Source organism: Fundulus heteroclitus, chromosome 1, assembly GCF_011125445.2.
Source record: "Fundulus heteroclitus isolate FHET01 chromosome 1, MU-UCD_Fhet_4.1, whole genome shotgun sequence".
NCBI lineage: Eukaryota > Metazoa > Chordata > Actinopteri > Cyprinodontiformes > Fundulidae > Fundulus > Fundulus heteroclitus.
The window spans coordinates 11,593,202-11,619,864 of NC_046361.1; the positions used below are offsets into that span (position 1 = coordinate 11,593,202).

Consider the following 26,663-nt stretch of genomic DNA (forward strand, 5'->3'; position numbering starts at 1 on the left):
AGCCTCCCGGAAGCCTCGCAGAAGAAGAGCTGCTTCTGTTTTGGGCAGCGTGAGCGACATGGAGCAGTGGCCCGAGGTAGACAAAGCAGCCGCAGAGAGGAGACGCGAGCTGGTTCTGCAGGGCAGCGGTGTCGATAAGAGGATTTCCTCCTGCGGGGGGCTCCCCTCCTCTCTCTACGGCCTCCAGCTGCTGAATTACCTGGAGGTCAGCCAGTGCCCGAGTCTGACGGAGATCCACGGGCAGATCCAGCATCTGACCAACCTGCAAAGCCTGGTCCTGTGCAGGAACAAGCTGGCATCCGTCCCGGATGTCCTGGGCGCCCTGAAGTCGCTGAAGGTCCTGGATCTGTCCGGCAACAGCCTGAAAGATTTGCCGCAGGGAATCACCCGGTTAAAGGAGCTGAACACCCTCAACGTGAGCTGCAACTGCCTGGAGGCTCTCCCGGACGGGCTGAGTCAGTGCACCAAGCTGTCCACCATCAATGTCTCCAAGAACCACATCACCGCTTTCCCTCCCGACCTCTTCTCCGAGCGCCTGGATCTGCTCAGCGCCCTGGTGGCTTCCGATAACTCCATCCTGGAGCTCAGGGGAGACATTCACAAGCTCTCAGCTCTGAAGGTGAGCCCATCTTCCACCCCGGGCCCGTTTTCTTCCTGTTTCTGCGGGGGATTGCATGTGCACACACACACATGTGAAGGGGATGTAGAATGACGCATGGTTAAATCCAGGAAAGCTAATCTCCCAAGTTGGTGGGAGAGAGATGTAGCTAAAAGCAGCACCTGAGATGGGCGTCACCATCCAGACAGCCAGAGCTACACGTGGTCCAGTCAAAGTGCTAAGTCCAAATGAGAATCTGTGACAGGACTCAGAAAGTGTCGTGCTTACAAACACCCATCCAGTCTGACTGAGCTGGACCTACATAGACTTATATACAAGCTGGTGGAAGGGAACGCACATGCGCACTCTTTTCACAATTGTGTTTGTAATAAATGTGTAATAAATGTGTAATAACCGTGTATCCTTTTCCTTCTACTTGGCATGAATGCACTCCTTGGTGTTGTGACACCTAAACTAAGCTGCATGCATGCGGTCCTGTCCTCCCTGCCCCCCCCCCCCCCATCCCCCACCTCCACAGGTGCTGGACGTCTCCAACAACAAGCTGAGCGAGATCCCCTCCGATCTGAGCGACTGCCCCAAGCTCAAGGAGATCAACTTCAAGGGCAACAAGCTGAGCGACAAGCGCCTGGAGAAGATGGTCAACGGCTGTCAGACCAAGTCCATCCTGGAGTACCTGAGGGGCAAAGGTAGGGGACGGCAGTGCGAAGAGGGGGGTGATGCCGACAACAAGAAGAAAAAGCAGCAGCAGAGGAAGAAGAAGGGGAAGGCGGCAGAGGAGCCAGACGAGGTGGAGGAGCTGGACAAGATGGTGGTGAGGGTGCTCCACGTCTCCGAGGCGCCCACAGCGCTCACGGTTAAGGTCAGCGCTGAGGTCAAGGATGTCCGGCCGTACCTGGTGTGCTGCCTGGTCAGAGGAATGAACCTGAAGGCGGGCAATGCTCTGAAACGCTTCCTAATTGCTCAGGTAAAACCAAGTCATCAAAAAGAACATGTTTATGGATGGGTACCTGCTTCCAATTAGGGCTGGACGATAATTCAGTAGCAATATAAATCGATCAAAAGACGATGATAGAAAAAAAGGGTCAATAAAAAGTTCAATAGAATAAAAGTTTTCCTTCCTTTTACATTCTAGACCATTATGTAGATTAATATTACAGACATTACATCCTCCCAACCAATCACAAACATAGACCCAGGAATGCTCAGTTACCAAGCTCCGCCCCCTTCAAAGAGTTTAGAGAGCACCCATTCTTTTCTTTTTTTTTTTAACTTGCAGTTTTGGTAAAAAGTTGGTTGAATAAAAGGTTTGAATTCAGTTTTTCTGTGTTCCGTATCCAAATACAGGTCGCTAAGCAAAAGCATAAAATGGTCAGGGCTGAATTTGTTGATAATTATCGATATCGATCAATATGATTTCAATTTTATCGACATCTTTTTTTTCTATATCGTCCAGCCCTACTACTAATTAGTAATGAGTAACCTGGCAACCCGTTTGCTTTACAGACCAAGCTCCACGAGGATCTGTGCGGTAGAAGAACGATCGCAACTATAGCGACCCATGACGCGCAGCTGGTGAAGTGTCCGCTTGTGTATGAGGTGAAACCACCGACCCAACTCAAGGTATGCGGCTGCAGAGGACATCCGCTTTGAAACATCCTGTTTCTTGAACTGTATTTCGAAACAAATCATCCAAAACCAGACGTTAAGAAAGCTCTCAGAAAACCTGAAAAACAACAGATTAGCGGCAAAATGTTACAGCAACCTCTGAACCTTTGGGTAAAAATGAATTAGCCATGACTGGTAGAGCGCTTCTTCACGGTAAATGTACACTGATTGTCTCAGATCGTCTCCCTGGGTCGGCGGGAGATGACGGCCGTCGAGCTGATAAGGCACCTTCACCTGGAGGCCGACGAGCTCAGGAAGCAGAAGAAGAGGCAAAACGTGACCGGCCTCCACAAGTCAGTACCACACATTACCTCCACAGAGGGCTGACCTACCTCACGCTGAAACATTTTAAGCTCAATAAAGACGTTTCATGAAAGAAACGAGGAGGAATTTCCACAACCGCTGCATGGGAGGCCTGCCTGCTGCTCTGTTTATACACACGCAGGGATTTCTGCATTAGTATCTGGAATCGCCGCTATGCGTCTCAGACGGGATATCAGGATATACAGGCGCATCTCAAATGAGTAGAATATCAGTTAAAGGTTTATTAATATTAGTACAGTTACGTATTTTATAGCTTTTATTTCTTCTAACTTTAGCTAGGAATAAAATTGTGGATCAATGGAGACAAAAATATGAAATTTGACCAGTAGAAAGTTTTTTTTTTAGAGGCCTTGTATGGCCATGTTATGACTTACACAGTCACAAGAAAAACAGCTAAACTGGCAATTGTCCAGCTAACACTGGCCCCTTCCACAAGTAAAGTAAGCAGCTGTTTTATGAAATGTTTATTTCAGGATCGGGGGAGATCGGCAAACACAAATAAGGACTCAAACACTGTTTCTGTTAGAATATAAGGCACACATTTATTATTCCCCACAGAACACAGCAACACAAAACAGCAAGCACTTCGCACACGCAAAGTAGCAAGCACTTAAAGCCTGGCAAGCTTTCAAACAGGCGTGTTGTTCCATCTCTTACCATGGATAGGACTGGGAAGTCGGTCAGTCCGGTTAGAGCACAATCCACGCGGCCGGGCGTCCATACAACCCATGGCTGACTTCAACGACTGAGGGCAGTCCCCTCCTTTTTATACCAATAAACAAAGTATCAGATGGGAGGGAGAGTGGCCACTTCTCCCTCCCATCTGAGCTGTTCGTCCCGTTTCCAAAACAAAAAACGTTCCCAGCATCTCAGCAGTGTGTGAAGCAAAATAATATTGCAAACTCAGATAATAGCGCAAATATAAGCAAAATAAGGAATACAGAATCAGTCTTTCCCACAACACATTGCCATAGGTTCCCACCACAAGTTAAAACAAGTTATAGCAAAATAACACATGTGGTTCTTAATTTTATGTGAGCAACATAACAGACACGAGCATATATGTTGCTCTTAGTTTAAAATTAACCAGTTTTTCCCAAAATACATTGTCAAAGAGCAAAAATAATTCTTTAATATATCAGCAGCTAATGGTCTTTGTTAAAAAAACCGTCTGTTCCGGGTGCTGCATGCAAGCATATGGGTGGGAAGTTTAGTGGAAGGAAAAACGGTGGTACAAAAAGGTGCACAAGCAACAGGAATCCTTTTTTAATCACCCGTATACGCATTTTAGGAGGAACAGCGCTTCGGGTTTCTATCAACCTTAGCAGAATGAAATGTTTGAAACGTATTGCTGTCTATGATGAGTCGATATGAGATTCACTTTTTGAATTGACCCATTGACTCTTGGTTTGTCTCTGCCGAATAGTTTATCAGTTTCTGCTTCTACAGATACCTGCAGCTTTTGGAAGGAAAATCCTTCTACCCCTGCTTAGTGGACGCCGAGGGAGACGTGATCTCGTTCCCACCGATCACTAACAGCGAGAAAACCAAGGTCTGTGCGTGTATCTCTTTTTTTCTCCAGCCGATTTTACTATCAAACCGATGTTTGGAGAAATCAAAGAATTATATTTGGGAAGTGCATCCGGTTGTGGTTCCTGTTGTCATATAATCACATTTATGCTAACCTCTTTCTTGTGCAGATCAGGAAGACAACCAAAGAGCTGCTGATAGAAGTGACGAGCTCAACCAGCCTGCAGACCTGTAAAGATGTCTTGGACGCTTTGATCATCGTGAGCTTCCGCTTTTCTGTCTCTTGTTTTTCCTACTTACTTTTTTTTTTTTCTCTCCCTGTTGATCACAAACTGAATTGAACTTTCACACCTGACAGCGCCGGTGATGTGAGAAAATAAATCGCTGCGTTTCACGTCCCAGTTTGTCCTCAGGGTGGCAGTAAAGGAATCCGTCCGCCCACCTCTATCCATGCTAGTCACAGTAGAGGAATGTCGGCGGAAATATGTGTTTTCAGTTAATTTCCACACTCTTATTGTGAACAAATTAATATGATTTTAGATAGAATGTAGATTTAAAAAAAAAAACGATTAAGGTTTATTCTTTTAGAACCAGCAAATTACAGATCAGCTTTCTTAGACTTAGACTTAGACTTAGACTTAGACTTTCTTTATTGTCATTTTGTAGCACAGAGTGCATACAGAACGAAATTTCGTTTTTTCATACAGCTCAGAAAGATTGCAGTAACTCTACAGGATACCTTGCAGTGAATTTACAGTACAGGATAAGAAAAATGCAGTGGTAAATCACAGTCCAATACAGGATAACTTTCAATTAACTTTCGGATAAAGTGCAGCAGTGAGCAGTAGGCAGATTGAAATGTAAAGACAATGTAAGCAATGTAAACAAATATGCAGTAAGGTGCAGCAGTGATTTAACAATAGACAGTTGCATTGTAAACAGTTTTTGCAGTACGTTTCCGGAAAAAGTGCAGCAGCGATATTGAAGGATACATACAAATGTTCAAATCAGCAGGTCGAGTGTGGTACACAGTCCGTTTTTATACTTCAGCAGTTCAACAGTCTGATGGCAGCAGGGAAAAAGCTTTTGCAGAACCTGGTGGACCTGCAACGGATGCTGCGGAACCTCTTCCCAGAGGGCAGCAGGGAGAATAGTCTATGGTGGGGGTGTGAGGGGTCCCTGATGATGTTACGGGCTCGAGACACACAGCGCTGCGATGAAATGTCTTTAATGGAGGGAAGAGGAGCCCCGATGATCCCTTCTGCTGTCCTCACCACTCTCCTCACGTTCTTCCAGTCGGAGGCACTGCAGCCTCCACACCACACAGAGAGACAGCTGGTCAGAATACTCTCTATGGTGCTTCTGTAAAAGGTCGTGAGAATGGGCGGGGGCAGGCGGGCTCTCCTCATCCTCCGCAGAAAGTACAGTCGCTTCTGTGCCCTCTTCACCAGTGACATGGTGTTCACAGTCCAGGTGAGGTTGTCTCTGATGTGCACCCCCAGGAACTTGGTGCTGCTGACCACCTCCACAGCTGAGCTGTTGATGAGCAGTGGAGCATGGTGAGGCCGGTTCTTCCTGAAGTCGACGATGAGCTCCTTCGTCTTCTCCACGTTCAGGATCAGGCTGTTGTCTCTGCACCAGCCCACCAGCTGCTCCACCTCCTCTCTGTAGTCCTGGTCGTTGTCGTCTCTGATCAGGCCCACCACCGTTGTGTCGTCCGCAAACTTCACGATGTGATTGGTGGTGAACCTGGGGACGCAGTCGTGCGTCATCAGAGTGAACAGCAGGGGGCTCAGGACGCAGCCCTGAGGGGAGCCCGTGCTGAGGGTGATGACATTGGAGGTGTTCTGTCCGACCCGGACTGATTGAGGTCTGTTGGTTAGGAAGTCCAGCAGCCAGTTGCGAAGGGGTGTGCTGAAGCCCAGATGTTCCAGTTTTCCCACCAGATGTTGTGGGATGATGGTGTTGAACGCTGAACTGAAGTCCAGGAACAGCATCCGCACGTGCGTGTTCTTCTCCTCCAGGTGTGCCAGGCTCAGGTGAAGAGCAGAGGAGATGGCGTCCTCAGTGGAGCGGTTCCTTCGGTAGGCAAACTGGAACGGGTCGAGTGTTGGGGGGAGACTGGAGACGATGTGTTCCTTTACCAGCCTTTCAAAGCACTTCATCATGATGGGAGTCAGTGCAACAGGCCGGTAGTCATTGAAACAGGTGACTTGAGGTTTCTTTGGCACCGGAATGATGGAGGCAGACTTGAAGCATGCTGGCACTGTGGCTTGGTCCAGCGAGGTGTTAAAAATGTCTGTGAGGACACCAGCCAGCTGACCTGCACACTCCTTGAGCACCCGCCCAGGTATGTTGTCGGGGCCTGGGGCCTTTCGCGGGTTGACTCTCCTCAGAGTCTTCAACACGTCGGCAGTGTCAAGGCAGAGGACCTCCTCTTCCTGATGGGGAACAGCTTTCACTGCTGGAGTGCTGTTTAGTGCCTCAAACCTCCCAAAGAAGTTATTTAGTCCGTTGAGGAAGTCAGCATCAACTTCACCCACCGGGGGGGAGGGCGTGTTGTATTCAGTGATCGCCCAGATGCCTTTCCACATGCTCCTGGTGTTGCTGGCATCGTGGAAAAGCTCCTGGATTTTCTGGCTGTGGTTCCGCTTTGCAAGCCTGATGGCACGGTTCAGGTTGGCTCTCGCTGTCCTCAGAGCCTCCTTGTCACCAGACTTGAAGGCTGAGTTCCGTGCTTTTAGCGCTTGACGGACCTCCGCAGTGATCCAGGGTCGTTGGTTGGCTCGGGTGATGATGGTCTTGGTGGTGCTGACGTCCTCAATGCATTTGTTGATGTAGGCTGACACAGTCATGGCGTACTCATCAATGTTGATCTTGTCCTCATAAGTTGCTGCAGCTTTGAACATGTTCCAGTCAGAGCACTCAAAACAGTCCTGGAGCGCCTCCATTGCGCCCTCAGTCCACACCCTCACCTGCCTCGCTGTCTGGACAGCCTCTGAATAATCGATACAACACGGTCTGGCGGAGCTAAACCGCTGTTGGCGTTTCATGCACTGCAGCTACTCCTCTTCTGAGTGGAGATTTTTTTATTCCCCAAGGGAAACGCTTCAGAATGACACGCTGCTCCAGGAAAATGTAGAAAGTACCTCATACCTCATTTTTGCCTAACAGAGTTGCAAAACCCCAGAACGGCTTAATTTTTCAGGCCTTTTGCTGCCAAGCTGCTGTCAGCTGTGAAGCCTAAACGAGGTTCTCACTGGGGAGCCGACACACTGATTAAAATGCATCTTTTTTAGGTTTCTGTTCGGTGATTACTACATTGTGGGCAATTGTGGCTCAGTGTGTGGAGTAGCTGGAGGATTGTGGTTTGGATTCCACACGCTGTTATGATTAGTTTATAAACAGGTTGGTGTTTTGTCCCCAGAAAATGGCAGAGCTGAACAAGTTCACCGCGGAGCACCAGGAGGAGGCGGGCTCAGACGGAGAGAGCGACGGCGCACCGGAGCCGCCCGCCGGCACCGACGCCTCCAGCCAGCTCGTTGTTCAACAGGTCCGGACCGTCGACCAGGACGGCAACCTGAAGGTCGTCTACCCGTCAAAAACGGATCTGTCCAAAGAAATTAGTAACTTGACGGTCATTTGGTCATAACGCTTCAAGTTTACATCCGATGGGTTATTTTAACAGTTTAATCTTTTGGACCCTAAGCTTCTTAGATTCATTTTGCTATCAAGCAGTAGTCTAAAAATACACATTCATAAAATACAACATTTGCATTAAATACCGCCTGAGTGTCAATGTGCTTATTTAATTATTGTAGGGATTCTTCAAATAAAAAAAACACAAGGCAAATAAATTGTAAGAAAAAAGAAGAAAATTAAAAGAATCCCTGGAAGCATGTCAAAGAATAAATACTCAGTCAGGTTGTCTGTTTCCCTGTGACTTTTAAGCAAATGGCCATTGGTCAATGTCACCAACTTTCACTGGTTTCTTTTTGTTGTATTTCTGCAGATTTATTTTAAGAAGGTAACTTTAACACCGCTACCCATTGTTGATTCTCATTATTTTTTTTGCCTAATCCTATCCCTCATGCAGCAGACAACAGTGTAACTAAACCAGAATGCGGAGGTCAGTCTGAATAAATACAAAGACGCACAGTAACCAAGACATGAACGTTAAATTTATTATTCCTTGACTGTTTTCCTATTACTAAAGCCTGAGTAATATATATGCCCCCCATGGGGAACCCACATATAATATACACTTGTGAACATCGGCTGGAAAATAATCCTTCTGTCTAGTAAAACATCATCATGGCCTATTCTAATCTCAGTATAATTTTGTACTTGAAATAAAATGCTATAAGTGCTACTAACGCATTCTCCAGTTCTTGTGTGTGATCATACAGAGCACTCTGAAGCCACTCAAACATCTGCAAAAAAAACACACAGAAAAAACAGATTGTTTTTTTTGGATCAGAAAAGCTACTTCCTGTTAAAGACCATGAACGTCATGTGGACGCACCATTTCAGCGCACAAAGACAAAAGCCTTTAAGCTACTCACATTCACATGTGTATGCCACCTCCAGGTACTTGAACGTGCCTACGCAGGGGTCTCCAAAAACCGAGTTTCTGGCTTGGATTGTGCAGCTGTTCTTCCCGTTACAGCTGTGGATGGCCAGGTGACAGACACATCATCAGTGCTTTATTTCCCATTTTAACAAGACGTGTGTCCTTTCATTTAAAGCCAATTTTCCCTTTACCTTCTTTCGTATATATTTTCTGTTATTCCAAGGTTGGATAGATATCTACGTGCTAAAAGCCTCAGCTGTGATTGGTTTATTAATATGTCTTTGGAAAGCCTGTGGGCCTATAGATTTTTATTTTTTACATTTCCTTGCAAAAGTATCTAAATCCTTTGAGCGTTTCCTCGTTTTAATTTAAAACCACCAACCTCAATGTATTGTCGTACCCAATTGTGAAGTAGAGAGAAAGCGATTTAGACTTCAAAACACTTGGTGAAGGTAAATCTGAAAAGTAGGCACATGTAATCACCCTCCTCAGTCAATATGTTGTAAAGCATCCTCTCTTAATTACAGCTGCAATACGTCTGGTGTGTGTTCTTAGTAGCTTACAAGTCCTGCTATAGATTGTCATTTGCGTTCAAGTTCAGATTTGACTAGACCACTCCTAAACTTCACTTTTTTTTTTTTTTTTTTTATCTCTCATTTGCCAGTGTGCTTTGGGTCACTGTCCTGCTGCATAACCCAGGTGTGCTTGTGCTAGACGGTAGACGGACCATCAGAGGTTAACCGCTCTTCAATCTTTTCAATCTTTTCTCCAGTTGTGGTACTCACTTTGCCCCAAAGTCTTAGATGAGGCGTTCACCCCTTTGCAGATTGATTGATGGATGTCAGTTACTTTTTTCTTATTTATTACATTTATTTAGATCAGGGCGTGGTGTGTGGCCATTTGAGACATTTTGGCCTCCATGTTGTCAGACAGGTTTTATTAAACGACTTAGCAAAGAGAAGCAATTATTTTTCACAAAGTGCTGAGTTGGATTGGATAGTTGTGTTTTTTTCCCTTGAACACAGCTATTCATTAATACTTTAGTCTTTTTTTGTCTGATATTTTGATGATCTGAGAGATTTAAAAGTGACAAAAAAACAATCAAAAAGACTAAGGGACAATGTCTTTTTGTCATTTCTCTGTACTAAGTAGGGGACATCTGAATGCAAATGGTTGCACTGGGTTTTGTTATGGATTTTGTTATGGGTATCAGAGTAAAGAGGGTGAATACATATGAATGCCACACTTTTCAGATTTTTATGCAATAATTCTTCCTTACACTTCTCTCTTGTTTGCCACATACAATCCCCCAAAAATGCAAAAAACAGTTTGCAGTTGTAAAGTGACAAAATGTAAGAATGTTGAAACGCTATGAGGACATTTTATACGTGTTTTCATTTATATTCCCTGAGGAAAATGTCCCAGAACTTACGTTTCAGCCACTATTCTGGTGGGGTTGGTGCAGTAAACGTTTTCTATTTGAGAGGCAGGTCGTCTGTAAGAGCAGGTGGTGTGGTCGCGGCGTCCATAGTCAGCCCCGTAGACAAATATGACCTGCCCATACTCTGATAAAAAGAAATGGTGATTAAAGAAGCCACATTAATAATGGAATCAGACTCATATTTAATCAATTCCCACCCATTTATTTATAAATATAAAATGGAAAATAAGAGTACTTACCGCAATGCAAATGTGCATAGGAGTGTTCACATGTAACAAGTTGAACTGAGAAAATGAACGACATGAACAGCCTTAGACATTTCACAGTGACGGTTATGAGCAGCTTAGCTCAGTCATTAGTGCCATTTAACGATGACTGACTTGCTGGGATGCAGGTGTAGTTAGTCTCCAGGTACGTGGCGATGCCCTCGCAGGGATCAAAGCTGCGAACGTCAGCTGGGTTGAACTCGCACACCCTCTTTCCGTCACACCTGTTGGAGTGACAGTTAAAGCCTGTCAGTGAATCTATAGCACAAAAAAAATTTTATATACAAGAATATTAAATATACACAAGGTCTTTGACTCCAAACCAGTTTGTTTTTTTCTCTGCCTAAATGCATAAACCTTTTATTGAACCACATTCTCTTTTCTTTTTTTATTAAAATGCCTACATTAGCCTTTTATGTTGTAGATAATATTCATTTTCTGTAAGGTCAGTTCACTAGTAATTTCCTATTGGCTTTTTGAGAGGGATTATCATGCTGAAATAATGTTTGAAATTAGTAACATTAACACTTATGTGTTACTTTACATTTAGATTTCTAATTTTGGTATAGCATTGTGAGTGTGTGTGTGTGTGTGTGGGGGCGGCAGAGAAGTTACGGCGAATATAGCAACCTACTGATAGAATGCATTTAATTAATCATAAACAACTGCGCAGCTGTATAAAAACAGGAGTTTGTTCAGTTTGCCAGTCTGGGTACTAACACACTGCCAAGACAGAAAGACCTCAGCAATGATCTGAGAGAAGAAACTTACTATCTGGGATGGACATTTAGGTAATTTTCAAATAATTGAAAGACCCCTGTGCTACATTAAGTACAATCACTCACACGTAGAAAACAATAGAGACAGAGATAAAGATGAAGACCTTCGGAAAAGACCCTTAAACAGATTTGAAGTGTAGATAATAGGTCATAATTAACACTGTTGGGGGGACAGTTAACATAGAGATATGCATCTGTTAGTGTGTTTCAGTATATAGTTATAAATGCTAATGCTAACACATAATATATATTTAATCAAACAAATTCTAAAATATTTGAATAAGAATGGTTGTGTAATCTTTGGCAAGGCTCTGTACGCCTGTTGACATTTTGAACACGGGTAACTTTCTGTGTAATGCTAATGTTAGCATGCTAACCTGCTGAGCATCTGCTTGATTATTCATATGTAGGCCTGCCTATGAATAGAAGATAAAGGTAAGTTCTCCATTTTGGCAACATTTTAGATAAGGTTGTACATTTTAGGTTGTACTTCATTGTGTAGGTACCTCAACTTTTTAGTGTGAAAATATAAATATACTTCACATACCTAAATTAATGCAGGTTATATACATACATTCATACATACATACATACATACATACATACACACTATATATATATATATATATATATATATATATATATATATATATATATATATATATATATATATAGTATCCAGCAGGAATGAAATCAAGAGAAAGACATTGGGAAAAAAAGTGCTCCTTTGCACCGTTATTCTAAAGTGAAAGAAAATAATTAAGGATGATGACAATCTAGATTGGCATCATCCTTTGTTAAAGTAAATTGTCTAGTAAAACCCTGCAATTCGTTTTTTCAGGAACATTAGAGCCCTGTTTATATCATAACGTTCATGTTTACCAGAGTGTGATCTGTGCTGCTTTAAACAGCCTACCTGTTCTTGACAATCTTCACGATGTTCACTTCAGAGCACTCGGTATTGGCAATCTGCTGAGGAGAGCTGCCCTCACTGCAGATGTGACGGCCACCACCTCCATACAGCGCTGACTGCACGCTGATCGCGCCGTTATCTGTTACACACAACAGGAAAACAAAAAGGAACAATACTCAATGTTTTGCACTTAATGTTAGAATTTTTGTCTGTGTCATTTTAGGAACAGGAATGGACGTAGACAGGACAAGCTCTGCTAAAACCGATATTTTACCGTCAAGATATAGATTAAGATGAGTCTCGTTTTATCATGAACGCAACATTTGTTTTGTAAAAAGTACATTTAGATCTGGTAGCCTTACCACAGCTCAAACGCTGGATGCTACTGCTGTCATCGCAGGTAATAGACCTCTCAGCAACTGTAAAAAAAAAAAAAAAAACAGTCATGTCTATTGTTGGTTTCAGGAGAAAAGCAATTCAACCATTTTCCCACTATATTTACCTGAAGCCACAAGCAAGCAAGCTGCTGCAAGCACTGGAGATACAGAAGAAGTATTAGATTCCTCTGGGAATACTTTAAATTTTATTCTAATATTAATAAATACCTATATTCTGTAATACCCTACTTATAAAATGAGCAGTTATTTTTTTTTAACTAATCACAGAAAGTAGTATTTTATTTTTCATACCAGTGAACATTGTAATTTTCCAGGTACTCACACAGTGCAGAGCTGAGTCTGAAGCGCAGCATGATTTAGAGGTTCCAGTCTGTAGTGAGCAGTGGGACTGATGCTGCCGCACGACTCCTCTAATATTTATGTGGCTGGATGAGGAGCTGCACAGAGGTTTGACCTCACAGTATTGGCTCATATCCATGAGTTGGATTAAAAAATGTGATTATGACTAGTGTAATTGAGCCGAGGTAGAGCAACGTTTCAAGAAGACAATGACTTCACTGTAATCTATATAGACTATGAATGAGCTCATAGGTTTAAGGTTTGCCATTGACAGCAGCACGGGGAATAACCTTGTACAGTTAGAGAAGGGAGAAACTGACAATGAAGGTAAATACAAAGTTGCCACATAATGTTGCTGTTACAGCTGGTGCTTTCCCTTTTAAACAAACTCAGGTGAATCATCAATTTCCCTTAAAGATCACCAGTTTGCTGGGCGATATTTCCCACACGTACTTCCTTGAGGGAGTGTCTACTGCCCTATTGAATGGTTACAGCCACTCCTAAAACATATGAATCATTTACTTATGTTTAACTTGTTTTATCCAATTGACAAAATTGGCGTGGCTAAAAGAAAACCCTTCAATAAAACATCGTACTGGAAAGGTCAATCAAAAGCCATGGTTAGAATTACTTTTATCATCTAAATAATCTGTGACGAAGCTTTTATTGGAAGCTGTCTGATTTCTACGGTTACTGTTACTGGACTTCTGTTGTTGAAAGTGATGATTTTAAACAGGTTTTATGGTTGTAACCTGCCATCTGGGGCTAGTTATGTCCACAGATCCTTGATGGGATGCAATATGAGGAATATGGATAATTGGATGTGTTGAGATTTCTTCTGCTGGAGTGGGTTTATACAAAAGTTTCCTATATTACCTTGAGTAGTGTGAATATAGTCAGATATTGACCTTTTTCATCTCTAAAGGGATTCTGCTTTACAAAAAAATGTATGCAAAATTAACTGTTAGCTGATTTTCTACACTAATCGCTCATGATAGTTGTTTTCCTGACCTCGCAAACTTTTTGTATTGTTCTGTCGGTTTAAAGCCAAAGTATCATTAACTGCTTTATTTTCTTTTAAAGTAATTCATAATTAAAAACTCTTAAAGTTGGGCGTGGTGGTGGTTCGAGTACCGGCTCGTGGACCTGTGCCGCACGACTTCTCTCTCTCTTTCTCTCTCAACCCCGTATCCTACTGCCCGCTGTCAAATAAAGGCCACGAGAGCCACAAAGTGAAAAAGTAAAACATAAAATTGCTTATTTTCTGTGAAATTAGGACGACGTGCTCTGGAAGTCTTGTAGAAAGCTACTGTCAAACAAAGAAGTCAGGCCCAACTGAGTCAACCCCGACGGATTTTCCCTAAATCTAAATGTCACTGCAGTCTGAGAGGGATCGCTTCAGCCAAACCCTTCTTTTTATCCAGTAATAAGAAGACAATTACTATTACATGTGGTATTTCTCCCTCTAATATTTGCTAAATAGATTTTCTATGATGCTTTTAGTTTCAGACTAGAAACTGTTCTGGAAAGTTCAATGTTTCAGGCACTGACAAATCACAAAAATGTTTAGGTGTAATGATCACACACTCTAATAAGCAGCAGAGACTCAGAATTGCATGAATTGCGTTTTATTGAATTATATCAGCCTCATTAATATTACACTGCAGAGCCAAAAAAGAGAAAAAAATATATGGAAAACCTCCTTTTAGTGTCAGAGTTAAACTGTCTCCAAGACAAAGGAACCTTCTCCAGAACTTTCTGGTGCATCAACTAAAATGTCACCTAAACAACATTGCAGATATTTTATAGCAACAGCATTGTGTGTTGTTTAAGATCCATTTCCCCGAACAGCTAAGCTGACCCAGTTTCTCTTCCTTGGACTTCCTGGAACGCCTAGAATTACCAGACGTCCAATCATGCCGACACATTCCTGGCAAGACTAAGGTATTATAGCTGTTGGTGCAAAGTTTTATTGCCGTTTTTATCATTCTTGAGAAAATACTTAAACAATTAAACAGCCCTTAAACATAACATATGCTGATGTAATTTTTTTTTGTATCATGCAGGGTTTTATAAATTGATATCTTCAAATTTACAAAACATAAGCAACCAGTAGCTAAGACCAAAGTAAGGACATTATAGAAACTGACAAATACCAAGTATAATCTTCTAGTGAGTGACCATCTGAGAGGTCGCACAGGACCTATGTACTTCAGTTCCCACATTAAGTTGAAAGTGTCTATTGAAGAGTTAAGCAAACATGTGATATATTTATTTGGTACACCTTTCTGTATTATTTCCTTTTATATCTGGTCGTCTGGAGGGGCAGGATCTGAAAAAAGAAAAACAAAACTTGTTTCTGTTTTATGGTAGGAATGCAGAGAGGTTAAACTTTCATTATGATGTTCAATTGCACAACTGCTTAAAAATTTAAACAAAAAAAAACAACTATATATCAATAAACAAAAGGTGTTTAGGCACGGGAAAATATTCAGCATTTTTTCTTGACCTTTTTACCGCATTACCAATCACGTTTTTTTTTTTTCTTGGCAGATGGAGACCACCTTTGCTTCAGTATAACTCAAGGTAGTGTTTCAGTCCACTTACACTGACAGGCGTAAGCCACCTCCAGGTACTTGACAGTCTCCCGGCAGGGGTCTCCAAATACAGAGTTGCTGGCAACAACAGTGCAGCTGTTTTTCCCCTGGCAGCTGTAAAGGCACACAAGTAAAGAAACCTTGACATCTAAATACTGAATTCAATACATTTGTAGTTTTTTACAGCCTTGCCGAGGCCAGTCGTAACCATCTACCTTTCAGCAACGCTGCTGGTGGGGCTGTAGCAGGCCGTGTCTTGCATCTGCCAGGCTGTGAGGCCATACGCACACGTGTTCTGGTCTCTGCGTCCGTAATCGGCCCCGTATATAACAATGACCTGTCCTTCATCTGATGGCAAGAAAGGATGGATTGTTGTTAAATTACAATTACTTTTTGCCATGTAAATATATGCATTTAGAAAAAAAACAAAAACAAACGGTCAGATCTTACCACAGCGCAAGTTTGATAAAGAGCGCTCACATATGACACGGTGAACTGAAAAAGTTACACGAATCACAATAAATGTTACTATATTGAAGACCCTGCCCTGAAGGCAGGACACACATCAAAATAGGGTTTGACTAGACAGTTACTAAATATTGCCCTCCATGGCATAATTATTTTTTTTTACTCAAGGTTCAGCGAAACCAAAAAGCATTTCTACTTAAAGCGTAAAACACAGGCAGGTGGATTACAGGCAGGAAGGCAGGTGTAGGAGGTCTGCAGATATTTTGCAGTATCCTTGCAGGGATCAGATCCCACGAGGGTGTTTGGGATCAGCTCACAGACTTTTTTTCCATTACATCTGCAAACCAAAAAAAAATAAAAAATAGACTACTTGAAATCCAATGGACTCACACACAAAAATCAAACATGTACTGCATTTAAACATGCATATGAGTCAATACTGTACATCCAGAGTGATATAAATAAGAGAAATCTCTATACATCTACACAGCAAAGCCACATCAACTGTGTACCTCTTCTTGACAGCATCAGTGACACCAGCAGCAGAGCAGGCCGTGTTGGATACCTGCCCTGGACTCTTTCCTTGGATGCACGTAACACTGTCCGTACGTCCATACAGGGCCGTCTCGACGCTTATCACGCTGCCCGAATCTGCAGGAAAACAGGAAAATAAAATAAGGCAAAATAACACCTTCATATTCAGAGTTTGACACTGAAATCAACTTCACGGTCCTTCTGTATTAAATCATACCACAGCTCAGACGTTGCACAGCGCTCTCTTCACAGGTGGTAACCGTCTCTTTAAAGATACCTGAAAAGGCCGTCATAGATGTGTGATTATAACGATACTAAGCTTCGACATATACAAACTTCTTTAATAAACATAAAGATACTTACTTGCATGCACAAGCAGGCAGGCGGATGCCAGGACTGAAAAGAAAAACTGCTTAGTCCTTATCATTTAAATGAATATAACTTTTTGATTCTGGCTTCCTAAAAGAGACACATTTAACCCTCATTAACATTTTAATCAGTATATACTCACTCAGTGTAGTGCTGAAGAAGATCATGGCTTTAGAGGACTCAGACGTTGGCAGATAGAAACACTGAGGGCGGGAAGATACCGGCTCAGTATTTATACATTTAAACTAGGGCAGCTGTCTGGTTTCAATAATAAACCTGACTCCTGTGGTTTTTCTTCAGCTGGCTTCAATTCGCAAAAAAAAAAAAAAAATCACAAAAATTCATAATAATCCCCAGAGGGCTATAAACCATCCAAACCATCCTAGATCTATGAACAAAATATGAACTGTTTAAATCCTGTTTTAAATTATACTTTATTTTGGAAAGCCTGTTTAATTTTGACAGGTGCTTGCTGGCCTAATCACTGCCAGACCTGAAGAATCAAGAGATAACATTTGAGACAACGTGAAGTAGCCTAAAGTACTTTTCAAAAAGCAACAGACCACCACAAAATAGCCTGGAGTGACGTATAAAGTAGTTTGCCAAGATCAGAGTTGATAGTTCAAGACTAAGTATGACCTTTTTAAAAAATGGCATCCATGGCTGAACAAAAACAAAAACCTCCCTCTTTTGTTAAAAAAAAAAAAAGTACTGATGATCCAACTTTGGACTGACAAGACAAAAGTGGAACATTTTGGAAGGCTTGGTCCCTGTTATAGCTAATGTCAAACTAACAACGCTGCAGAAAAAGAGAGCAATTTATAAGGAAACAAAGAAAATGTTTTGAAACTGCGTCGCCTAAGCCGCACTTGTCCTAGATTTCATGTTTGTCTTCATATCCTTGTTCAGCCTAATCCCCATTGACTAGTGGTTCCCAACCCTGGTCTTCAGGGACACCTGTCCCGCTGGTTTTAGGTGGACAGATGATTAGGAGGCCTCTGCAGCACTTTGTGGTCTGCAGAGGATGTCATGCAGGCATTTGAATCAGGTAAGCTGGAACAGCAACACATCTCAAACACGCAGGAGAGGGATCCCTGAGGACCGGGGATAGAAACCACAGGACTAGACCACCCTGGAGATTAAGTTTTAAACTCAGCTGATGTCAGTAAACTCAACACCTAACCCCTACTGTGGATGGAATTCTAAGCAAAGATAACTGAGTTTCCATCTTTACTTAATGAGGAGATGGCGGTGATGACGTTCCAGCACTTTTATTGAGAAACAGAGCAGAGATCACATAGATGGAAAGTAATCGCACCCCACGGTTTGCTGCAGTCTGCCTCTGCCCTGTCTCTGCCTGTCTCGCTTTTCGGCTCCCCCTAATACTGCACAGTGGCCTTGGCTTGAGACATAACAAAGACAATTTATCTTAGACAATCACCATGCTGCACAGTATCTACGCAGCATTCAGCCTTGAACTCAGCAACAGTGGAGCTTATACACAGACATCAGGTCTCCAGGCCTCCTCTTTCCTAGGCCATAGTGACTTCAGAATAATAATTCTTATAACATTCCTCTTTTTTTTTTGATGATGCCGTCGTCAGCATCAAGACAAAACAAGATGACCCATCATATGAAAATGTGAACAAAACACAGAGGACCCATTTCTATAAACTTGTAAAGTGGGACCCAAAAGGTTCCCGTGTTGGAACCAGGCAGTGCTGGACCTTTTAGTACAGATCAACATTAATGCTTCAGAGAGGTTTAACACACAAGATCAAAGGTTTAGCTTTTATCTACAAATTAGGGTTCATCTAATTAAGTAAGGCCTGTTTTAGGTACCTATAAGACTAGATAAGCAAAACCTGTTCAGTAACCAAGGTCGAATCCGTCTACTCTTCCCCTACCCTGTCAAACCCCACTTTGTTCTCCATTCCCCATTTCCATGGACAATCATCCATCACTTTCATACCTAACAAATCCAGGAGTACCATTGTGAGGTATCAGAGGGCAGGCCGGGCCCCTTTACTCACCAGAAAAACGCATCCTCTTTAAAGGATGATAAAAACTGATGTGACCCCAGGTGAAATCCCGCTCTCGGCCAATCTGAGCAAGAAGTACCTGTACCATAAGGAAACCCAGTAGATTGCATCAAGTTTTGACAAGCAGCATTTACTCCTCCTGAAGAAGCGTAGAGCCACAGGGAGAGTCGTGTGCATTTTCCATGGTTTTGCAGCAATCCCTCATACTGAGCAAGCATGAAGCAACAGTGGAAAGAAAAACTCCCCCTTAACGGGAAGGAAAAACCTCCAGCAGAACCAGGCTCAGAGTGATCGGTCATCTGCCTCGACCGACTGGGGATTAGAGAAGATAGAGCAGAGACACAACAAGAGAGAATAAAAAGGACAAAGCACATGTATGAAAATCATGGCATGATTATCAAACCATGATTTTCAAAAACAAGAAATAGGAAGTCATTTGAAATAATTTTGGATTTTATCTATCTTTCATGGGGCTAAATTAAACATACCACCTTACCAGTATTTGGTTCAATGTCCCTGCAGATACTGCACCTCTTTTGAAGCCTCCAAGAGGTGCTGGGTTCCAGGTACTCAGTGTTCACTTCTATGCAGAAAGCCCATAATTAATTAATTTATTTACTTTTTTTTCTCAGCTATCACATTATACATGTCAGATTAAATAATAATACATATAATTTAGCAATGGTATCAAGGTGTTACTTTATTGTATCTGTTATTGTTATGATGCAGCCTGTCTGCTGCACCATGCACAGTCTCTAGACACTTTCCACCTTCCATACAGCTCCAGTCTCCAGTTCAGTAATCATCTACACCTGTCAGTCCCTCATCAGTCAGCACTCAGCACACCTGTCAGCCTCCCTATTTAAGCTCCCTACATTCAGTCCTCCCATATCGGTTCGTTCTGTTGGTTCTGTTTTCCTGCTTACCTCTGTTTCTGCTGCGCACCTCATCTAGTCTCGTCCAGCCCGAAGTTCCTCCATTCACCGCCAGCCTGCTGTTGTTCTGGTTTCAAGTCTCCATTCTGTCGTGCTGTAAGTCAAGCCTGGTTCCAAGTCTCCTTCTGTCGTGCTGCTGGTCTAGTCTGATTCCAAGTCTCCATTCTGCTGTGCTTCTGGTTCTGCTGTCTCCGTGCCCTGGCTCCGTCCCACTTGCCAGTTCCTGCCTTCACCATCCTCCTGCTTCAGCTCAGCACAGACTCTTGGTTCCTTCCTCCACTATCCACAAACTTCAATAAACTGTTAAACTATACCCTGCAGTGGTTGTGTTCGGGTTCAGTCTACAAAACATGACAGTTATACTATGTCCATTGGTTGTGCTGTTCTTTTTACATCTCTCTTTGCAGCTGATGAAGCAGACCGAAGACGTTTTATCATTCTCTCCCTTTTATCTCCTCTTTCTTTCACCTCTTCTCTTTCTTTTTTTTATCTTCTTGTTCTTCCTTTACTCTCCTACTTTCCCATTGTAGTGTCCACATAATTTGAAATACTCCCCACAGGAATCACAATAAAACTATTTACATGCATAAATCAAGCGGAGCACTATGACGAAAGCTGACTGCTCCACTAGTGAAAGTAAAATCTGTCGAGCTTTATTACCAGTATTTGGTTCAATGTCCCTGCAGAGACCGCACACCATTTGTTTTTTCCCCTCAGACTTACTTCCTTGAGGGAGTGTGTTAGAATTATTTTTTTTACTATTCTCTACATGTTTTATTTTATTTTCCATATTCATTGTATTTATCATGTGTTTACTCATTACTATTAAAAAGGTTTTAGGTTTGAATTTATTCAGATATTAAAGTGTCTTTCAGATGACTAATCTTTCTCTCCTATGTGACAGAGTAAGGTTTTGTGAAGAGAAAAAGTTTCATGATATAAAGTTGTTTTGCAGCACTATCAGCAACTGTGAGGAATTGCACTTCGCCATATTTGGCAACCCCTTTCCCTGAGAACTGAATGCTCAATTGTTCTATGTAACTGAACTGCTAGTTTGTGAAGTTGAAGGTCATCATTGCAGTTTGCTTTCCTGGGAAAATAAAAAGTAAGGGGAGGCATGGTTACACTTCAGAGCAATGGGACACACATGCCAGAGAGGGTGTTCCTGTGCGCTCTCCTTTATAAGATTTATAACTAACTTCCCTGTTGTCTCTCTTCCTCGTGTTTGTTTAATGAATGCTTTAGGTGTTTGAACCTGACATAGTGTGTCCTGCATTGTTGAACGGTTACCGCTACTCCAAAAAATATATAAAACATTTACCTATATTGAACAGACTGGTGACCCCCTTTTGATGGGTGGGGTTTATTTATCAAGTGAGAATGCTATACAGCATTCTCACTTATTAAGTTCCTTCAGGTCTTGATTATTATTCTGTACGTTTTTCGGGATCTAACTACTCCTGCATACTTTAACCGATTTAAACAATTTTTGTATCAAAATGTTCAGCTCGTTCACGACATTACTGCTATGTCTTTTGGTAATTATAACTTTTATAATATTTATAATTTCAATTTTTTCTGAGTTTTTTGCTCTCATTCAAATGAATGGAGAATCCTTCAAACTCTTCAAAATTTTCAGCTTTTTGACAGCTTACTGCTTCAGCCTACTCTCAGCTAGAAACGCCATTCAACTTTTAAAATGTTCAAATGACCTTCAGCTATCTTCAGCTACTTCAGCTTTTTCATATCTTTCTCCATTTTCACATAGTACCTCCTTAAAATAATTTTTCATAAAATTCAGAAAAATGAATGTGTTGCTATGGTTGCTAGGGAGTTAATTTAGAGTGGCCACTCTGCCGTTCCTATAGATTTTCCTTCTCTGAACAACTTCTTCTCACTTGCTCAATTTTCACTCTATTCAGATAAATTATACATCAAAATGTAGGAATTTTTGTCTGGATTCTGGAAATGTAACCATCATTGGTGTGGGATTTATAGATTTTTTGCAAATCACCCCAGAGCACCACGAAGCCTAAAAGCTCTCCATTGATTTTCTATGGAGGTGTGGTGAAAAATCACACCTGACATTCCCAAGTGACACATGTTTTCACATCGTCGCTACTTCTAAACCGTTTTATGTACAGGCATGATACTTTCACACATTCATGTCCAGACCCTTCTGGCACTCACAAAAAAGGAATTTTGTCGATAAATGTTACGGCTTTGCCCCAGGAACAATTTGTTCGGGAGTAGCGTTTTGGGAAAATGCTAAAACAGGATCAGACTTCCATCCCCCCAAATGAGGCACTTTTCTACATCGTCGCTACTCCTAAACCGTTTTATGTACAGGCATGATACTTTCACACATGAATGTCCCGACGCTTCTGGCACTCACAAAAAAGGAATTTTGTGGATAACTGTTACGTTTTTTCCGCAGGAACAATTTGTTCGGGAGTAGCGAATGTCCAAAATCCTTAAAACGCTTTGGAGCTTCATTCTTCCACATCATCCACTTTTTTACATCGTCGCTGTGCCTACACCGATTTTTGTACAAACATAAAAATTAGCTCCATAGTCCTCAAAAGCCTGCTGATACTCACAGTGAAAGAATCATTTTGATATCTCTTATACTTTTTCAGCTACAGTGATTTGTTCGGGACCGTTTTTAGAGGATTTCTGAAATTCCATAAAATCCCCTTTATATCATAATTTTTTAAGCCTAAATTAAAATATTTCTAGCAAAAACCGATAGTTTGTCTTTTTCTCCTATCCGTTACAAAATAAACACTGAAAAAATTACGTCTCTACCATTTACGGATCAGGAGTTATAAAGTGTTGTGCGAGGCAAAGTTCTCCATTATAATCCACTGGGACTTATTCTGAGCAAAGTGTCTGTACTTCAGTAGAATGGTCAGCTGCAGGCAGTGTTGTAGGACTCGAGTCCGAGACTCGAACTCGAGTCCGAGTCATTAGCTAAATTTAGAGACTCGTGACTTGACTTGGACTTGAGCACTGATGACTCAAACTTGGACTCGGACTCCTACATTCAGATCATTCTGACTCGGAAATTGAGAAAAAGACCCAACTTTTTTTTATATCATTAGGCTATAATTTTAATATGTCATTAGAATATTATTTGGTGTATGATTTTAATTTCTAAATGGCGTACCGCGCACGTGACGTCACCATCTCATGAGCAATGCCCCTTGCCGCTAAGGTAGGGCAAACAGTGTGAGAGGGCATGTAGCAACCAGCCGTTACACATGCAACAGATAAAACGATATGACCGACTTTTCAGCTGTTAAACCATCACAAGAGGATGTCCAGGCACCCATTTTACTGGTAGAACTGTGGAACAACATACCAACGTTCAGCTCAAACAATGGATTGAGTGTCGAGAGCTTAGAAAGACTGGCCGGCCGGCACCGCGGCGGTGGACAATAGGCCGGAGCGCGCTTGGCTGCGAGGGCCGATCGACGCCGCTTGCAGCTTTAACATCCTTCATATGCGGCTTATCAGCGTACCTCGAGTCGCTGTTGCACGTTCCATAACAATGTTTAAAAACCATGGTTAGGAGACGTCTTAGACTTGGAAAAAGCAGTTGTTTTACCGAGTTAAACCAAGGGTAACTACAGTGAAAGAGTGGAGGAAAACGCATATTTGCCCTGTACGTGATATGACGTCACGTTCTAAAAATAGCTCGCTCGTGGAACGCCATTATTAGTGCAATGGAATGTTACTGCTTCATGTCATACATCACACGTCACGGCATGTTCCTACAAATAACTTACAGTCACAATAGTGACTAGACTCGGACTTGACTCGGATGAGTAGTGGACTTGACTCAGACTTGACTCGGATTTTTTTTTAATGACTTGGACTTGACTCGGATGAGTAGTGGACTTGACTCAGACTTGACTCGGATTTTTTTTTAATGACTTGGACTTGACTCGGACTTGAACACTGGAGACTTGAACCTGGACTCGGACTCGAGGCATAGTGACTTGACTACAACACTGGCTGCAGGTGTGAGCAAGTTTCCATGACGATGGAACTCTGAGGGCCAGAGTGACAGGCTCCATTGGGATAGAATGGCAACTTTCGACACCCACTGCAGTGGCTGTGATTAGTGTAGGAATCTGAAATTCGCACAGTCACTTCCTCCTAACATTTTAAAATTTTCAAGTGATTATCAGCCATGTGTCACTTTTCTGTCCCATTTTGGATTTCACATGTTTTCCTATTGGGCCTTTGCTTCCAACAGGACCTGGCATGATGCCCAGACACGACCCAATTGGCCAATACAGCACCACCCACCTGTGGGAAATGGCGCTACTGACCATTTTGGTCAAATGTTGAGTTCTGGGCCCAGATGTGGTGTGGCTGAGTTGCTAAAGGAGGCCAATCTGACCCATGAACTTTGGTCACGTTTGGTGACATTAAGTATTGGCACCCCTTTTTGAGGCACTTCCCAGTACAGGATTTGGACCAAACTGACAGAGTAAAATCACCCGGTGATACTGAACTCAACCTTGTTAGCGGCTAACGGTTAGCATGTTGCTAACTGGAAGTAGCTCTAGGAAGCTGGTACAAACTTCTGCTGGTACTCTACTTCCTTTAGAGAGAAAGCTCCACAAGAAATTTGGCCTATGTCGCATAAAGCATCTCCAAGCTATGAGGTGTCAAACATCCAATACTTTTCAATGGGGGACCAAAGCCCTTATGTTCCCAGAAATGCATGCACATATATGGCTACAGTATAGCTGAGATGGAAAGTTCAGGCTTTGAATGCAAGAGGTCATGGGATCAAATCCTGGTGTGGGAGACTTAGACTTTTAGATTATAATCCCCACAGTGTGTATTACAAAACATGTTTGCTGATCCCATGAAGTATTTTTTTGTACCACCAGCCATTTTGAGTTACCATGGCAATGTTATAAACAACATATTTTCTCCCTATTTGAGGCACATCCCAATACAGGATTTGGACCAAACTGACAGAGTACAATCACCCAGTGATACTGAACACAACCATGCTAGCGGCTAACGGTTAGCATGTTGCTAACCAGAAGTAGCTTTAGGAAGGTCCTACCAACTTCTGCTTAGCTGGGGTTGTTCTGCCTTTACAGACAAATAGAGGGCTACAGCTGTGAGGGAGACTCCATGACAACGCTGCTAGCCAGAGGCTTCTAGGAGGTCCATTGACTTAACATGGCACCTCTCGACAGCCACTGTGGGTGCTGTGAAGACCGTAGGAAGCTGAAATTCGCAGTGTTACTTCCCGTTAGTATTTTTGACAGTACCACGAGGCAGGCGCCTTGCTAAATTACTTCAGAAATTTTCTAGTTGTTCTTAAACTTCAAATTCTTCAAATTTTTTAAATTTTTAAAATTTTTCAAATTCCTTCAAATTTTTTCAAATTCTCCAAATTTATTAAAAATGTTCAAATTCTTCAAATTCTTCAAATTTTTCAAATTCATTCAATTTTTTTCAGATTTTTCAAATTCATTCAATTTTTTCAAATTTTTCAAATTCATTGAATTTTTTTGAAAATTTTCAAAATTTTCAAATTTTTCAAATTCCTTCAAATTCTTCTATTTCTTCAAATTCTTCAAATTTTTCAAATTCTTATTTTTTTCAAATTCTTCAAATCTGATTTCAATGTTTTCTGCATCTTCTGCTCAATCATTCTGCAGATTAGCATTCTCACTCGCTGTTATGCAGGAACAGCTTTTTCTAGTTTATTATTATTTTTTCAATTATAAGAAGAAAATCATAATATTAGGAGAATTAGCTGGACTTTTGTTCAGCGATTGTTTCTTTCACATTGATTGTGTGTGTGTGTGTGTGTGTGTGTGTGTGCTCCTGTTTAGGCATCAGAGTGAGGACCACTTGTACCAAAGTAAGGACATTTTGCTGGTCCTCACTTTGTATTTTGCTAACGGTAAGGTTTAGGAAAAAGGTGTGATTTCTTTCTTCTTCCATAGTGTCCTGTCTGGCAATTTGGCAATAAGACTTGTTGTCTTAATGCCAAAAAGAGCCTCATAGATTTTACTTTAACAAGCAGAGCCTCACCGCATTCACCATATTGCCTCGCTCTATTTATACGTGCAATAAGCTTTATTAATGCAGGGAATATTTCATGTTATATAGACATTGAAAAAAAGGAAAAAAGGTGAAAGAAAATGGAGAGAACAATACATCCTCAATGTGCTTCTTCATCTGCAAAGAGAGATGTAAAAAGAACAAACCAACCTGCAGATAAAGTATTACAGATACAATCAACCAAAGCCTTGATACCATCACTGAAGAATATACAGTATTAATTAATACAACATGTATAAAATGACAGCTGAAGATAATAATGGGGGTTTTCTGTATGGAAGTGAGTCTGTAAGTTTGTGAGAGTGCACTTTTGTATGTAAGGTTTATCCATAAGCAAAATGCTCAATAGTGGTTGTGAAGAGCCAAAGACCTGGGTTTTGGTACACACAGGTGATAGTTAGGTTTAGGATTGTTGTCAGGGTTAGGGCATAGAAAAGGTTAAAAATGACCAAAAATCAATGGGAGTCAATGGGAGTCAACATGTTGTCCTAACTACATATAGCAAGATGAGAATGTGTGTGTGTGAAGGTGAGATGGGATCTGAGTGTCTGGTTATAGCAGGATGTTTCACTTTGCAACTTTAGAAAAATTTGCTGTTTTTAAGTAAATGTTTTTGCAATAAGCCCTATAATAGTTTAAAGCAGTCTTGTAATAACACATGTATATTTTTCTTAGTATAAACTGTAATTCTACATGGATTCATCAGGGTTTTTCCTCATGTTTGATCCATGTTGCGAGAGGAGAGAACAGCCTCTCCCATCTTTAT

The 26,663-nt window shown here is 41.8% G+C and overlaps 2 protein-coding genes across 2 annotated transcripts in view; one reads left to right on the plus strand and one right to left on the minus strand.

Moving 5' to 3' along the window:
* lrrc47 (leucine rich repeat containing 47) lies at nucleotides 1–8,510 on the plus strand. The gene is made up of 7 exons (XM_012866749.3): nucleotides 1–619; nucleotides 1,137–1,583; nucleotides 2,123–2,239; nucleotides 2,462–2,577; nucleotides 4,058–4,160; nucleotides 4,309–4,398; nucleotides 7,566–8,510. Exons 1-7 carry the CDS (start codon nucleotides 59–61, stop codon nucleotides 7,788–7,790), a joined length of 1,659 nt encoding a protein of 552 aa, XP_012722203.3. The 5' UTR covers nucleotides 1–58; the 3' UTR covers nucleotides 7,791–8,510.
* The window catches only part of LOC105929111, a 21,676-nt gene continuing 3,459 nt past the window's right edge, over nucleotides 8,447–26,663 (minus strand). The window contains exons 2-19 of the mRNA XM_036144018.1: nucleotides 16,958–17,021; nucleotides 16,810–16,842; nucleotides 16,664–16,723; nucleotides 16,425–16,563; nucleotides 16,140–16,249; nucleotides 15,895–15,939; nucleotides 15,660–15,792; nucleotides 15,455–15,558; nucleotides 15,154–15,179; nucleotides 12,800–12,989; nucleotides 12,613–12,645; nucleotides 12,473–12,529; nucleotides 12,114–12,249; nucleotides 10,533–10,642; nucleotides 10,392–10,436; nucleotides 10,144–10,276; nucleotides 8,704–8,807; nucleotides 8,447–8,571 (exon numbers count right to left, since the gene is read on the minus strand). Of these exons, the coding sequence (XP_035999911.1) occupies nucleotides 8,564–8,571; nucleotides 8,704–8,807; nucleotides 10,144–10,276; nucleotides 10,392–10,436; nucleotides 10,533–10,642; nucleotides 12,114–12,249; nucleotides 12,473–12,529; nucleotides 12,613–12,645; nucleotides 12,800–12,989; nucleotides 15,154–15,179; nucleotides 15,455–15,558; nucleotides 15,660–15,792; nucleotides 15,895–15,939; nucleotides 16,140–16,249; nucleotides 16,425–16,563; nucleotides 16,664–16,723; nucleotides 16,810–16,842; nucleotides 16,958–17,021 (1,530 nt within the window). The 3' untranslated portion in view covers nucleotides 8,447–8,563. The remainder of the gene's footprint in view (nucleotides 8,572–8,703; nucleotides 8,808–10,143; nucleotides 10,277–10,391; nucleotides 10,437–10,532; nucleotides 10,643–12,113; nucleotides 12,250–12,472; nucleotides 12,530–12,612; nucleotides 12,646–12,799; nucleotides 12,990–15,153; nucleotides 15,180–15,454; nucleotides 15,559–15,659; nucleotides 15,793–15,894; nucleotides 15,940–16,139; nucleotides 16,250–16,424; nucleotides 16,564–16,663; nucleotides 16,724–16,809; nucleotides 16,843–16,957; nucleotides 17,022–26,663) is intronic.

What these genes read in the sequence shown, in the direction of transcription:
- lrrc47 (XM_012866749.3), top strand. Translation starts at nt 59, where the DNA reads ATGGAGCAGTGGCCCGAGGTAGACAAAGCAGCCGCAGAGAGGAGACGC. An exon ending in CTAACAGCGAGAAAACCAAG is followed by an intron (nt 4,161 to 4,308) that starts GTCTGTGCGTGT and finishes TTTCTTGTGCAG; the next exon opens with ATCAGGAAGACAACCAAAGA. An exon ending in TCTTGGACGCTTTGATCATC is followed by an intron (nt 4,399 to 7,565) that starts GTGAGCTTCCGC and finishes TTTTGTCCCCAG; the next exon opens with AAAATGGCAGAGCTGAACAA.